This window comes from Canis aureus, chromosome 14, assembly GCF_053574225.1.
Source record: "Canis aureus isolate CA01 chromosome 14, VMU_Caureus_v.1.0, whole genome shotgun sequence".
NCBI classification, from domain to species: domain Eukaryota; kingdom Metazoa; phylum Chordata; class Mammalia; order Carnivora; family Canidae; genus Canis; species Canis aureus.
The window spans coordinates 4,911,337-4,927,730 of NC_135624.1; the positions used below are offsets into that span (position 1 = coordinate 4,911,337).

At 39.5% G+C, this 16,394-nt stretch overlaps 1 protein-coding gene across 19 annotated transcripts in view; it reads right to left on the minus strand.

The window, feature by feature from the left end:
* Positions 1–6,835: 6,835 nt before the first annotated feature.
* Positions 6,836–16,394, minus strand: part of RGS22 (regulator of G protein signaling 22) — a 131,911-nt gene continuing 122,352 nt past the window's right edge. For 2 of the 19 annotated variants that reach the window (XM_077846770.1, XM_077846771.1), the window contains one exon: positions 6,837–7,604. In XM_077846770.1, coding sequence (XP_077702896.1) covers positions 7,543–7,604 — 62 coding nt within the window. In that variant the 3' untranslated portion in view covers positions 6,837–7,542. Of the gene's footprint in view, positions 7,605–15,468; positions 15,605–16,394 lie in introns of those variants that run through there. The other 17 variants (XM_077846761.1, XM_077846760.1, XM_077846759.1 and 14 more) reach the window with 12 other exon arrangements.

The window sequence follows — 16,394 nt, forward strand, 5'->3', positions numbered from 1 at the left end:
CTCTGTCAGTGTCCCAGGGAGCCCGAGGGCATCCTCGCCCTCCTGGGGTCTTGCTCTAATTCCCTGCGAGCCCTTTTCTGTCCAGGAAGGTTGGTGCAGCTCCTGCTCCTCCGGGACGGGGCTCTCCTGTCCTGGGGACACTTGCCCCGGCCTCAGCCCGGCTCCTCGCGGGGCCCCTCCCCCTTGGAGGCCTTTTGTTTCTTTCTTTTTCCCCGTCTTCCTACCTTGATAGAAGCACGAACTCTTCTCACTGTAGTGTTCCAGCTGTTCTCTCTTTAAATCTCAGGCCGAATTCGTTGATGTTCAGGATGATTTGAAGGTTATCTAGGTAATTTGGTGGGGACAGGTGACTTGGGGACCCTACTCTTCCGCCGTCTTGCCCCTCCCTCTCATGCCACTTTCTTCTGGCCTGCCAGATTTCTGTGGAGAGATCTGCTGCTAACCTTATTTGTCTTTCCTTTTAAGTTTGGGATTTCTTTTCTCTTGCTACTTTTAGGATTTTTCCCTTATCTCTGTATTTTGCAAACTTTACTACGCTATGTCTTGGTTTTGAACTGCTTTTTTTGATCATGATGGGAGTTCTTTGTGCATCCTGGATTTGGATGTCTGTTTCTTTACACAGATTAGGGAAGTTTTCAGCTATAATTTGCTCCAATAAACCTTCTGTCCCTTTTCCCCCCTCCTCTTTCTGAGATTCCAATGATACCAATGTTATGCTTTATGGAGTCACTGAGTTCCCTAGGCCTACCTTTGTGATCCAATATATTTCTTTCCCTCTTTTCAGCTTCATTATTTTCCATAATTTTATCTTCTATAACACTTATTTGTTCCTCTGCTTCTTCCATCATTGTGGTCATTACATCCAGTCTTGTACCTCAGTTATAGCATTTTTTATTTTGGCCTAACTAGTTTTTATGTCTTTTATCTCTGTGGTAAGGGACCTTCTGGTGTCTTCTATGCTTTTCTCAAGCCCAGCTAGTATCCTTATGTTTGTCTGTTTGTTTTTAATTCTGGATCAGGCATATTATATCTGTTTTGATTAGATCCCTGGCTGTGACCTTTTCTTGTTCTTTTGAGATGAATTCCTCTGTCTTGGCATTTTATCTAGGTCTCTGTCTTCTTCTCTGTGTTAGGAATGCCTTTACATTTCATTTTATTAAGAAGAGGTCATATACTGTCCAGGATCTAGGCTTCAGGACATGTTTCTGGTATATGCAATGTGTACTCTGTTGTGTTTTGGCTGTTCTTTCTCTCAGGTCAGTCCTCTGCAGTTTCTCCTTGCCTGCAATGAGTAGTGTTTGGACTTTTTCCACTGTTTGGTGAGTTTCACTCTATGTGCTTTGGTCTGCTAGTTAAAAGAGACCAGATCCTATTTCCAGTAGAGTTGAAACTGCAACACTCTATGGTTAGTAGACTTAGCGCATGCAGGGAGGTTTGTGCTGGTCTTCTGGGAAAGGGGCCCACTGCTGCTCTGGCTCTCAGGCACACTTACCCTAGTAAAAAAGTACCTGCAGAGTGGAAGGGGGCGAGGCTTGGGGTTAAGTGGGTGGCATGCTGCTCACTGAAGTCTGTCTGTGCTGATGGGCAAGGGAAAAATGGCATCAGCTGGCTCTCTTGTTCCTGGAGAGGGGAGTTCCCATCCATCACTGTCCAGGAAGCCCTCTGAGAAGAGCAAACACTCTCCCCTCATATGTCCAGGCATCTCTCAGCTCCCTCATTCTGTGTCCGAGCTGTCTGCCCAGTGGCAAAAGATGTTTTATCCTGTGTTTTATATCAGGTGCACCAGCTGAGTTTCAAAACTCCACATTTTAGGGACCTGATGTGGCACAGGTCTGCACTGATCCTTGGGGGGAGGGTCATACCACACTGTGGCTGGTACCAGCTTGTCCTGGAAGGGCAGTCGCATGAACTTGCAGAGGCTTGGAGTTTGTAGTAAAACACAGCAAAAAGCCGGCATCCAGGTTAGCTGCCCTCAGCAGGTATTTCTGCCCCTATTCTAATCAACAGGGCAGCACAATACTGGCTCTTTTGTCCCCTAAAAGCCAATGCCACCTCTCCCAAATGCACTCCAAGAAGAGGAACTATTTCTCCCAGTGCAACCCAGGGGATCCTCAGACTATGCTATCTGCTCCTGAGCCTCTCCCCTCCTTCTCCACAGGAGCACAGCTACAACCATTAGGCTCCATACCTACCATGGTGCAAATGTCTAAAACTTGTCTTTGAGCTCCATGGCTTGTAAAAACTCATGATAATCAGCCCCTCGCATTCTCCCAGTCAACGATGTTGGAGAAGTGTTTTTCTTGTACAATTCCTCACCCGCTCACACTCTCTCCCCCTCTCTTCTCCTCCCTCTCTGTGATCAGGGCTCCCTCCCCTCTGCAACACTCACAACTCATTACTCCCCCAAATCATGTCTCTGCAACTCTTACCTTCCACAACGTGGCCTCTTGTCTACCTCTACCTGTGCAGTTTGCTCTCTCAGTCCTCAGATTTCTTGGGTGTTCAGAATAATTTGATATTTACCTAGCTGTGTTTAAGAGATGAGGCAAGCATAGGGTTCCCCTACTACTTCACTATCTTAACTCCACATATCCATTTACTTAGATCTTTAATTTCTCCCAGCAGTGTTGTACAGTTTTCAACGTGTGAGTCTTACACTTCCTTTGTTGATATTATTCGTAAGTCTTTAATTCATCATGTTGTTACCACAAATAAAATGTGTTTGCCTGTTTTGGTTTGTTTGTTGCTAGTACAAGAAAATACAATTGATTTTGTATATTGATCATGAATTCTATAATGAACTTGTGGATTGCTTCTAGTTTTTATGGATTCCTTAGAATGTTCTACACATAGAATCATGGCATCTGCAAATACAGTTTTACTTTTTCTTTTCCAATCCAAATACATTTTCTTTTTCTTGCCTGATTGTAATGGCTAGACTCTCAACTACAATGATAAAAAGAAGTAACAGGAATGGATGTCCTTGCCTTGGTTCCAATATTAGGGGAAAAACTTTTAGTCTTTCACTATTAAATAAAATGTTACCTGTAAGTTTTTTGTAGATGATCTCTATTGGTTTCCTTTTTGTTCCCAATTTGTTAAGAGTTTTTATTAAAGTGGGTGTTGGGTCTTGTCAAGTGCTTGTCTATTGAAATGATCATGAGGTTTTATCCTTTTTTAATAAAGTGTATTATAGTAAATGAGTTTTGGATTTTAAACCAACTTTATGTCTAATTTGCTTTTGAAATCCTTCGATGTGTAGATTAGTGTTTTCTATTAGTTTAGGGATGTTTTTGGCAATTATTAATATTTTTTTAGATTTTTTTAAAAATTTATTTATGATAGTCACACACAGAGAGAGAGAGAGAGAGGCAGAGACATAGGCAGAGGGAGAGGCAGGCTCCATGCACCGGGAGCCCGACGTGGGATTCGATCCCGGGTCTCCAGGATCGCGCCCTGGGCCAAAGGCAGGTGCCAAACCACTGCGCCACCCAGGGATCCCCAATTATTAATTTTTTTACTGTACCTTGCTCTCCATTATTCCTGTGGCTCTTTAATGCATATCTTGTGAGCTTGATAGTGTTCCACCATTCCCTAAGGCTCATTTATTTTCATTTTTCCTTTATTCTTTAGATTGGCTAACATCCATTGATCTATCTCCTAGCTCACTGATTCTTTCTTCTGCCAGCTCAGAGCTGCTGTTAAACTTGCTGGTAAATTTTTAAATCTCAGTTATTATAGTTTTCAACTCCAGAATTTCCATTTGTTTAAAAAGATTTTTTAAAAATTTTATTTATTCATTCATGAGACAGAGAGAGAGAGAGAGAGAGAGGCAGAGGGAGAAGCAGGCTCCATGCAGGAAACCTGATGGGACTCAATCCCAGGACTCCAGGATCATGCCCTGAGCTGAAGGCAGGGGCTAAACCGCTGAGCAACCCAGGCATCCCTGTTTAAAATTTTGTAATGGATAGTCTCTATTTAATTATTGTAAGCATTCTTTATTTAAAGTTTCCTTTTTATTTAAGCATGTTTATATTATCTGAAGTCTTTGTCTGCAAGGTCTACCATGTGGGCCCTCACACAGTTTCTGTGGACCACTTTTCTTCCTGTGCATGGGCTCTACTTCCCTATTTCTTTACATGTCTTTATTTTGTTGTTGAAAATTTGACATTTTAGGAACTGGAGTGTATTATGCTGAGTGAAGTAAGTCAATTGGAGAAGGACAAACATTATATGGTCTCATTCATTTGGCGAATATAAAAAATAGTGAAAGGGAATAAAGGGGAAAGGAGAGAAAATGAGTGAAAATATCAGTGAGGGTGACAGAACATGAGACACACCTAACTCTGGGAAACGAACAAGGGGTGGTGGAAAGGGAGGTGGGAGGAAGGTTGGGGTGACTGGGTGATGGGCACTGAGGCGGGCACTTGAGGGGATGAGCACTGGGTGTTATGCTATATGTTGGCAAATTGAACTCCAATAAAAAAAAAATAAAAAGAAAAATTGACATTTTAGATAATATATCGTAGCACCTCTCTATTCTGGATTCACTACCCATCTCAGGGGGTGTTGTTACGTTTGTTTGTTATTTGTTTAGTGACTTGCCTGGACAAATTTTATAGAGGAGATTCCTCTATAGTATGCAGCTGCTTATGTCTCTGTTGTTTTAAAAAAATATATTCTTGTTTTAGCTTTTAAGCCAGCTTCCTGGGAATCACCTGTGGATTAATACAACTTAATGGTCAGCCAGTGACTGGACAGGAATTGCACTTAAATACTTGGAGTTTTTTGTTCTTAGCTGGTGTTTTGATATATAGTTTAGGGACTGCATTCGAAGTTTATACAGTCTGTAAGAGAGCCCCAACTTTTACCTTCTGATTAAACAGGCCTCATATTAATTAAACAAGCTATGAGTAGACAGGGTTCTCTCTGATTTCTTTTGAACATGTGTGTAGCCTTAAGCAAGCCTACTAGCTGCCAAACCACTAGGGATATGTATGAGATTTCCAAGGACCACTATGCCTCCTGCATCCCAGATGGCCATATGTTTCTAGCTGGTCTGTTAGTATGTTGCTTGCACCAACCAGTGGGCAGCACTGCCTGGCCTTCCTGGATGTTTGCTATTGTTCCTGGACTTTCCTACTGTTTTGAAAAAACTCTTCAGCATGAGTTTTCCCATATTCCAAAAATCAAATCAGCTCCCTCTAGCAGCAAGGCTGCTGGTCCTTTGGTCTACCACACCTTGGTAGAACTACTATATCATGGAACAGGATGGAGAGAATGAAAACAACCCTAAACCAGGCTCTGAAAGTTAGGGCATCCCAGTTGTTCCTACTAAAGTTGAGTAGTTTTTCTTGAGGAAATACTACTTATTGTATATCTTTTTTTCAATTTCTAGAATTCCCAAATGGTTGTTTTGAAAATGTTTCGCTTTACTGCTTCTTTTTGGTGAAATGATTTGCTGAACTTCTCACTTTGCCATTCTAGAAGTCCCACCATATTTAGCAATTCAGTAGTTTTTTTAAAGTTGCTAAAGGCACCAAAATTGATATGTCAAAACCAAGTATATGCTTTATAACACCTCTTTCTAAAAATCCCACGTATATAATAATAAAGAGCCCAAAGAGAATGAAAGTTTAACAGTATTGAGGATGGAAAAGGAATTTCCACTTGTCAGTGGACCAGAAATTCCGACAAGTAGAAAGCTGATGGGGTCATGTTGAGAGATAAACCAAAACTGAGAACAGACACTAGAGTTATGATACTTGAAAAGGGAAGAATGGACAACACACAGAAGTCATAATTCATCTTGGCAGCAACTGTGAAAACACCTTGTGTAATGGACTGAAGTTTTAAGTCCTCTCCCAAATTCGTCTGTTGATGTGGTTGTATAGGAGATAGGGCTTTGGCCACGAGAATAGAGCCCTAATGAGGGAGAGTAGTGTTCTTATGAAAGATAATGCAAAGTGCTGTCTTCTCCTTTCTGCCATGTGAGTACACAACAAGAAAATAGCCATCTATGAACCAAGAAGAGGGTTCTCACCAGACACTAAAAACTGCTGGGGCTTCCTGATCTTGGACTTCCAGCCTCCAGAACTGTGAGAAATAAATTTCTGTTGTTTATAAGCCACCCAGTCTAAGGTATTCTGTTATAGCAGCCTGAACTAAGATACTTTATTGGATCTTGATTCTACTCCATGGGAGAAAAATCCTTTCCTCTAGTCCTCTGGGGTCCTGGCTTTGCCTTCTGAAATAAATTTTCCTTATCTATTATCCTCTAGGCCACATCTGAAGTTGGCTTTGGAAAGTGGGCTCTTTGGAGGTTGTACAAACTTCACAGCCTGCTTTCTGATGATGCAAGTCTGGGGGCCTGGTGGTTGTTTTAGAGATTGAAAACTTACAGGCATTTTCAGGCCAGGCTTGTGGTTTTGTTGAGAATTCAATTCCATCAAAATTTAGTAAGCTTTCAGTCTATTTACTACCAGTTGGTTCCATGTCAAAATCTCTTCTGGTCTAAGTTCTTAAGCCTGCCAAGTCTCTTATTTTATTTTTTCACTTCTATACATAGCACATTTCCCTGTTATTTTAATGGTGGCTATTGTAAGATCATATAAAACTATAGGCTAGATTAGGAAAGCAATTCCTCTACTTTGACCTTTGTTACAGGGCCATTACTATCCAGATGAATCATCTTGAAGAGAAACTTTTGAAAGGGCACTGACCAAAGCACTGCTTGGTGGGGCATAGTTGCAGTTAACTTTCACAACTCTGAGGGTCCAAATTATCAGATTTTATATTTAATTTTTATTGCAAGCCACAGTCAGATAATGTAATGCCCTTAACTTCCATTTCTATTTGTACACAAGTTAATTCTTGCCTGATAGATCTCTCATGGTACCTAGCTAAAAGCAACAAGGACCAACAATGCATAAACACACTGAAATTCTTCCTACCTACCCACCCCTTTCCCTTTCTGGACCACTTATTTTAGAAATCTATGGCACAGCAGGCACATGATCTGCCTTCCAAGTTACCAGAAGTAACAGCTTGGGGTGGGGCACTGGGTGGCTCAGCTGAGTGCCTGCCTTTCGCTGGGTTGTCCTGGGACTGATCCCAGCACTGGGCTCCCTGTTCAGCTGGGGTGGGAGGGGGGACTGCTTCTGCCCCTCCCTGCTGCTTGTGTGCTCACCTGCTCACGAGTGCTGTCTTTCAAATAAATAAAATGTTAAAAAAAAAGTTACAGCCTCACCAAATATTTCACTATGATATTACAAAAGTCACTGGCTGTCTTACCTTCAGTTATCTTTCCTTGTGCCCAATGACTGATAGCTTAATGGACTTCACATTTTAGGTTTTTGTTACGGCAGTACCCTACTAGTAGCAATTTTTATATTATTTAACATCGAGAATAAGCTGCTATTTTAAAAAGGCACAAAAAATTAAGTGACTCAAACAAGACAGGGATTTTTCTCTCTTGTAACAGTTCAGAGTGAGACATCTCTCCTTCCTGAGGTCATCCAGAGACCCAGGCTACATAATTCCTTAGGAGGTGTCCCATCTTTGTGGTGGGATATTATCAGCTAGCACCACAACTGTGATCCAGCCTACAGGAAGAGGAAAAAGAAAAATGGTTGGCAAATATTTTCATTTTAAGAAAAGACTTGAATGGGTATTTCACACTTCTGCTCACATCCCCTTGACCTGACATTGTCCACATGGTAACATCTACCTGCGGGGTAGACTGGGAAAGAACAGTTAACTCCAGTTAGGTATTCATGGACACAGCTAAAACTTGGGGATTCCTTTACTAAAAGGAGTAAGAGCTGGACAGATGCTAGGAAACAGTCTCTGTCACAATGGGGGAAAGAGGTTCAATATAAACATGTACCATTGAATTTTTTCTTTTTTCCTAGGTACATGTATTAATTTTATAATGATTGCAAAAAAGAAGAGGTTTCTGAAATAGTAACTATTTCAGGCTAGACCTACACCCTAAATATTTGACTTTGGAAAAGGAAACAGTACAGAGCAGAATTTTTTCATCTTTGTATCCAAACATACTTCAAACATAGAGACAAAAAACAAAACAAAACAAAACAAAACCAAACAAACATAGAGACAATTGCTCATTGAGAAATACACCAAAATTCTTTAGACAGTTACACGTTAAAAAGCTGTATTGGGGGCACCTGGGTGGTTCAGTGGCTGAGTAACTGCTTTTTGGCTCAGGTCATGATCCTGAGGTCCTGGGATCAAGTCCCCCATCGGGCTCCCCTTAGGGAGTCTGCTTCTCCCTCTACCTATACTATGCCTCTGCCTCTCTCTCTGTCTCTCATGAATAAATAAAAAATCTTTAAAAAAATAAAAAGCTCCAGTTTTATAAACTCATAAAATCACGTAATATTAGAGCTAAACCTAAAAAAAAAGGACACTTTGCCCTATATACATAAGTAAATGAAGACTCAAAGAGGTAAAACAAATGGCCCTACATGAGAAAAGGCAGTTACAGATCCAAGATTAGAATCAAATTCTACTGTCTCATTGGATATATACCAACTGAGAAATTCTTTGAAGCAGAAATTTCACTGTAATTTTTAAAACAGTGTGCCAATTAAAAAAAAATAATTATTCATGGTTAATGTACTATAATTTTCAATTATATGACAAATGATAAAGACTCGCATTTTAAGAAATATAACATGAATTAGATTATACTTTTATTTTTTTATTATTATTTTTAGATTATACTTTTAATACTAATTTGTTTCTCAGAAAATAATATGCAAGCTAAAATCTGCTCCAATTGGCCAAGTTACTTTTATTTCACTATTATTATTTCAAAACATATTTATCCACCCCAGATAATAATGTAAACAAAGTATGAGGTCAATTTTCCCATGTTTTGAAGGGTATAACTTGACAAAGTATACATGGTAATTTGTATGTTTTAAAACCTAAGTCTCTTCCAAAAGTAAGTTGTCTTTTGTTTATGAGAAACCAACTCAACTCATAAAATCAAGAAACACATCAGATGTAACGCACATTTAGAGTTTATTTATTTGTACAAACCCAAATCAGATTTAAGGGCACTTTTAAGATTACCTAACTAACATATATGTTACATTAAAAGTAAATAAGGAATTTATTGTAAGTTTTATTAATTCAACAAATATTAGCTGAGCATATCCTTTAGGCATTATACTACCAATGATGATGTGAAAGCAGAGAAATTATTCAAATGGATGTAATATAGATATTCACTAAAACAAGTAAGTCACCAGTTAGAAGGCACTATTGGTAGCGTTATGGGGCCAGGTACTCTGATACTTTTTTAAAAGGATATGCTGGGGAACTAGAGTTTAAATGTTCCATTGTAAGTCAAGATCTCAAAATACAAAATTTTTTTGTGTTAAACACAAAAATGTTCCAAAGTCTTAAAGCAGTGGTTCTCAACTAGGTATGATTTGGCAATGTCTGGAAATATCTTAGGTTGTCACAACTAGGGAGATGCTACTGGCCAGACAGTGGGTAGAGGCCAGAGATATTGTGAAACACCCAACACTGTATAGGACAGCCCTCTACAACAAAGAATTAGCTGGCTAAAAATATCAATAATGCCAAGGTTGAGAAACCCATGCCTGAAGTAATTTAAGTGATTTAATGTGATTTAATGAGCACTAATTTTTTCTCTGAAAGACATGATGGTACATAGGTGTATCTTCATAAATATGAAAAATGTAGATACAACAAAGATTATATACTTTACATGAAATTGTGACATTACTGTGTATTTTAACTAAAAATACTAATGGCAAATTTTTGTGAATGGAGTTATACTGACCTTTCTTACACATACAGTGATTTTTATCTTCTTGTGATTTTTTTTTAAAGATTTTATTTATTTATCCAGGAGAGACACAGAAAGAGAGGCAGAGACACAGGCAGAGGGAGAAGCAGGCTCCCTGTGGGACGCCTGATATAGACTTGATCCCAGGACCCTGGGATCACACCCTGAGCCAAAGGCAGACGCTCAACCACTGAGCCACCCAGGCATCCCTTTCTTGGATTTTTTACAGTGAAAACATTTCCTTCATTTTTTTCAAGAAATATTTAATGAACATCGATTTCTAGATATTCTATATAAGGTGCTGGACTGAAAGTTCAAATAACAGCTTCATTAGAGAAACAGACATGTGAACAAAAATTATAATTCATATGACAAGGGTTATTATAGAGGAATAAATAAGCCACAGTATGGTAAGACAGAAGAGGGAGTGATGATTCCTGTAGTTGTTGAGGGGGGGGTTAGGGTAAGAGAAGAATATTAAAGACAGCTTCCCAGAAAAACAAATGCTTGATCTGAATATTTATATCAGAAGACAGGAGGGACCTATATGCATGTCATGCTACATAAAGAATTTCTTGGGATACCTGGGTGGCTCAGTTGCTTAAGCATCCGACTCTTGATTTTGGCTCAGATCATGATCTGCTTCAGATTCCCTCTCTCCCTCTCCTTCTGCCCCTCTCCCCTGCTCATGCACACATTGTCTCTTTCTCTTTCAAAAAAAAAAAAAAAACACTTCTAAACACTTCTTTTTATCAGTAACAGGCTTACCAATCATCTTTTTAAAAAATATTTTTATTTATGTACTTATTTGAGAGAGAGAAAGACAGCAGGGGGATAGACATAGGGAAAGGGAGAGAGAGAATCTCAAGCAGACTCCCCACCAAGCACAAAGCCTGAGATCATGATCTGAACCAAAATCAAGAGTGGGACACTTAACTGACTGAATCACCCAGGTGCCCTGATGATCATCTTAATGAAAAGGATTCAGGCAAGGTAATATCATAAGAAGTTATGATTTTATAGAAATCACTGAGCACAGCTGGAGAATGGCCAGGCAGAAGAGAGAGATATAATTAGGACTCAGATTCAAGGTGATAAGACTCTGGAACAAGGCAGTCATCCAGTGGGGTTGGGAGAAGGAGGAGATGAATGAAGAGATTTTTTTTTGTTGTTGTTTTTAATTTTTATTTATTTATGATAGTCATCACAGAGAGAGAGAGAGAGAGGCAGAGACACAGGCAGAGGGAGAAGCAGGCTCCATGCACCGGGAGCCCGACGTGGGATTTGATCCGAGTCTCCAGGATCGCGCCCTGGGCCAAAGGCAGGCGCTAAACCGCTGCGCCACTCAGGGATCCCGAATGAAGAGATGTTAAGAAGAATCAGCAGAACCACAGTAAGAAGATACTTCCTGAGCATGTTGATATAAGAAAACTGTCGCTAGAGCAAAGAAGTTGAGACTAGTCCGTGCTGGGGAATGCTAAAGTAGGCCAAAGTGAACATGTAAATATTTATAATATAAAAATTGCCATCAATTTGATGTAGATATAAAATACAATAAAACCAAATAATTTAACTTAATTTAATCTTAAAAATAAAACTGACTACAGAATACTTTAAAATACTGGTGTTAAAAAATAAAATAAAATAAAATAAAATAAAATAAAATAAAATAAAATAAAATACTGGTGTCAAACTTGAGGATCCCACTCAATATATTAAAGGTCATCACTACTGTCTTCAACAAGATAAAGGCTAAACAAATGGAAAATCAACAACTCTCCCTGGATTCTTCAAAGCACTGTGGTAACAGGGCCTAAAACTGCAGTTTTGCCCCTAAAACTGGAAAGACAGGCAGATACAGAGAATCACAGCTTCCCAGGAGTAGGAGCCAGCAGCTGCAGTTAATTTTAGTAGAAATTCTTTAAGTTGTTATTGATGACTTGCTCTGGGCTCAGGGCAGACCAGCCTGAGAGTTAAAAACTGCAAGGGGGCCCTGCTTGGGGGGTGGGGTCCACATTCTTAGGTTTTACTTCCAGTAGCTCTACCAGGTTCTCACTGTAAAAAATCAGAGAAAAATCCCCTCCTGCTTCTGGTAGGGGGAGTGGTAAACATTTTGGAATACACCCAGAGTTCTTTTCTTCCTAACAAGGCCTGCCCTCAAGGGAAACTATTTTACCAGAGCCTAATGGACTGGGGTTTTACTAAAGTCTAAATGACCTGGGGGAAGGGAAATACCCCACTCAGTCTCTCTAAAATACTGACATATAACCATCAGAATGTAAAAGGCTTCCCCTCTTCCTACACTTTACCACATCAACAGGGTTCTGATGTAATAACTGCAGCTAAAAGAACTGTAAGCTTCAGATCCTATTAAAGAATCTCCAGGAGGGATCCCTGGGTGGCGCAGTGGTTTGGCGCCTGCCTTTGGCCCAGGGCGCGATCCTGGAGACCCGGGATCGAGTCCCACATCGGGCTCCCGGTGCATGGAGCCTGCTTCTCCCTCTGCCTGTGTCTCTGCGCCTCTCTCTCTCTCTATGACTATCATAAATAAATAAAAATTTAAAAAATAATTAAAAAAGAATCTCCAGGAAAACCCAAAACAACAGAGGAGACAAAAACAAGGACAAACAGGAAATTTCAGCCTGTAGCACCACAACCACAGTAAACAGTAAATACAGTCTAATTCGTAGCCAAATAAACATAAAACCTCACACTAAAGGCCCATGTAATCTCAGTTCCTTTTATCACGTCTTGCTTTCAACAAAACATTACAAAGCATGCTAAAAGGAAAGGGAAAAAAAAGCCAGTCTGAAAAGATAAAGCAAGTGTCCTATCCAGACTCAGATATGGCAGAGACTTAGGAATTATCAGACCAGAAATGTAAAATGGTTAATATGCTAAGAGATATAAATTAAAAAGTGGATAACATGTCAGACTAGATGGGTCATATAAGCAGAGAGATGGAAGTTCTAAGAAAAAACCTAAATGAAATGCTAGAAAATGAAAACATTTTAACAGAAAGGAAGAATGCCTCTGATGGGTTTCCCAAAAGATTAGACACAGCTAAGGAAAGAATTTGTGAGCCTGAAGAAAGGTCAGTAGAAAATTCTACAACTGAAATGCAAAGAGAAAAAGAAAACAGTGGAAAAGAACAGAATATCCAAGAACTGTGGGACAGTTTCAAAAGGTGCGACACATATGTAATGGAAATACGAGGAGAAGAAAGATAAAGGAACAGAAGCAATATCTGGTCATACTGACTGAGAATTTTCCAAATGAATGACAGACACCAAACCACTGATCTAGAAAACTCAGAGAACACAAGCAGGGTAGGTACCATACACTCTACACCTAGACATACTATATTTGAATTGCACAAAGTCACAAAGAGAATCTTGAAAGAAGCCTGGGAAATGAGATAAGAATTACATTTTATTTCTTTTCTGGAAATATACAAGCAAGAAGAGAATGGAGTGAAATATATGAAAAAGAATAAAAGAATAAAAGAATAAAACCACTAACCTAAAATTCTGTATACAGTGAGGTTATCCTTCAAAAGTGAAGGGGAAATAAAGACTTGGTAAGGCATACAAAAATGGAGGGAATTTATCTCCAGTAGACCTGCCTTACAAGAAATGATAAAAGAAGTTCTTCAGAGAGAATGAGAATAATAATAGGTCAGAAACCTGGATCTACATAAAGAAGGGAAGAGCATTAGAGAAGGAATAAAAGAAGAGAATGTTTTATTTTTCTTATTTTTAATTGACCTAACAGAAAACAGTTTATTTATTTATTTTTTTTCAGAAAACAGTTTAAAATAACAATAGCAAGAATGTATTCGGTGATAATATAGCTTATGGACAAGTGAAATGAACTGACAGCAAAGTGATGAGGGACAGGAGGGAGGAAGTAGACATGCTGTGTTATAAGGCACCTGCACCACCCATGAAGCGGGACAGTATTATTTGAAAGCAGGCTTTTATTAGTTGCAAATGTATATTGCAAACTCTGGAGCAACTTCGTTAAGAAAGACATATAACCGACATGCTAAGAGAGGAGAGAAAACTGAATCTTATAAAATGCTCAATTAAAACCAAAAGAAGGCAGAAAAAGAGTAGAAAGAGAAGAAGAGGAGGAGGAGGAGGAGGAGAAGGAGGAGGAGGAGGGATGCCTGGGTGGCTCAGTGGTTGAGCGTCTGCCTTCAGCTCAAAGCATGATGGGGGGCAGGGGTCCTGGAACAGAGTTCCACATTGGGCTCCCCAAGGGAGCCTGCTTCTCCCTCTGCCGATATCTCTGCCTCTCTGTGTCTCTCATGAATGAATAAAATTTTAAAAAAAGAAGAAGAAAGAAAGTAGAAAAGGAAAGAAAAGAAAGAAACAAAGCATATGCAAAGCATATGCTTGTTATGCACTCCACAGCCCATTGTGGGATGTGGAGCAGCAAGAAACCATGGTCCCAAAGCTGTAACGAGTGTCCAAATCACTTCTGTAGAAGAAAAACAATCTCTGAAGTGTGCCTCCTGATGCTTTCCCCCTTTAAAATGTGTCACTCTTCAGAGAATCAGAAATAGCAAGTTCTACTTTGAAAATACTTTCTGGGATTCTGAGAGAGTGGAAGTCCGTGGCTTCCAATCCAGTTATCCAGGTCATAGTCTTTAGAGCTTCTGTGTCCCGAGGTCTATAGCTGGTGAAGTTTCATTCTCCCAGGTCATTTCTTTTTTTTTTTTAATTTTTTTAAATTTTTTTAAATTTATTTATGATAGTCACAGAGAGAGAGAGAGAGAGAGAGAGAGAGAGGCAGAGACACAGGCAGAGGGAGAAGCAGGCTCCATGCACCGGGAGCCCGATGTGGGATTCGATCCTGGGTCTCCGGGATCGCGCCCTGGGCCAAAGGCAGGGGCCAAACCGCTGCGCCACCCAGGGATCCTCTCCCAGGTCATTTCTGACACTTTCTCCTTTCTCTCTGGGAAAGAGGAGAAGAGGGTGTATGTCTGGTCTCTCTCTCTTTAGCTCCAGTTAATAAGGGGGTTTTACCTTTTCAAGTTCTTTTCATTTACCCTAACAGTTGCAAAAGAGTGATGTGGAATTTCCATATCAGAATCACCTAGGATGATATAACTATATCATATCCTACCCATATAGTTAGAGGGAGATTCATGGGTTTTGCCCAAGAGCTACTGAATCAGACTCCCAGAGAGTGAGCCCAGGAATCTGCACTGCTGGCAAATGTCACAAGGAACTCTTACACACACGGAAGTCTGCATTTGAGAACCACTGCTTTAAAATATAGTTCCTTTAGAGCTGGGGAAAGGGATGAGGTTAAAAGTCATTTCTCCTTATGTTTGGAGTCAATATACTGCTAGGAGAATTTGCCCCTAACCACCTGCTGAATATATCTGCTAAGGAAATATAGTAAATGCTCAAATATTGAGTATTTATTGAAAGATTACCTGAGAAGCATAACACCCTATTAAGTTCTATGCTTAGCAAAACATTTTGATTCTTCTAACCTAGATAGAAGTCATTTCATTCTAAATTAAGTTTTAAAAATTTTATGGCCTTATATGTCATGAGTACAGAATAGCTATCATTTTAAAACTATGAAAGTACAACATGCCAAACTTTCTTTCTTTCTTTCTTTCTTTATTTATTTATTTACCAAACTTTATTTAGATGATAGGCTTGCTCTAATGCAGGCCATCAAAAAAAAAAAAATCACTTGGGCTTCCATATCAGTTAAATATTGTTTAAGAAATTCCTGCAAAAGAAAAATAAATGGTTGAAAACATAAGCAGCTATGGAAAATGTAAATCTAAAACAAACAAAAAACTTACAAAGAGTTATAATAAGGATCCAAAAGAAATGAATAGATATGTCAGCAAATCCTATGCATTGAGGTACCGTAAGGGTAGTGGAAGGGGCTAGGGAAGTGGCAGAAGGGTGTATTCATTAGGATAAACCAAAAGAGAAAAAAGATGCCTGGGCTCAGAACACAGAGGCCTGCTCATCAAACCCTCCCAAGAAACAGAAAACCAAAATCCATAAAATGCTGATTAGTAAGGGAGAAGATAAGAGAAACAGGTCTTTTACTGGGTTATTCAAGTACTAGGTCCATGAGTCACACACAGACGATGTTATATTACTATGTATGCTACTTTGTAAAGGCTTCTTAAAGTCTAACATCAGTAGCCAATCAAAACTGTATCATCCCATCAGTGTCTGCAGGAAAGAAGGACCTGGCTTGATTTTTACTTCTTTACATTCCCAACTTGGGGAAATGGGAGCTTGGAAAACCTTTGCTTGGGAAAACTTGGGAAACTAAGTTAGAGCCTACTCTTGTTGTTCTTTGTGGAAGAAAAAAAATGGTAAGGAGTAAATAGAAGCAATAAATAATCATTCCCCAGAAGCTTTCCTTTTCAGGGCACTGTGCCACTTAGAAGAGAGGCACAGTGCTCACTCCTACCCATCAATTTGTGTGTGTGTATGTGTGTGTATATTATCTGCACGTTTTGTGTGTATGCATGCGTGCAGCTGTGTATGTGCAACAG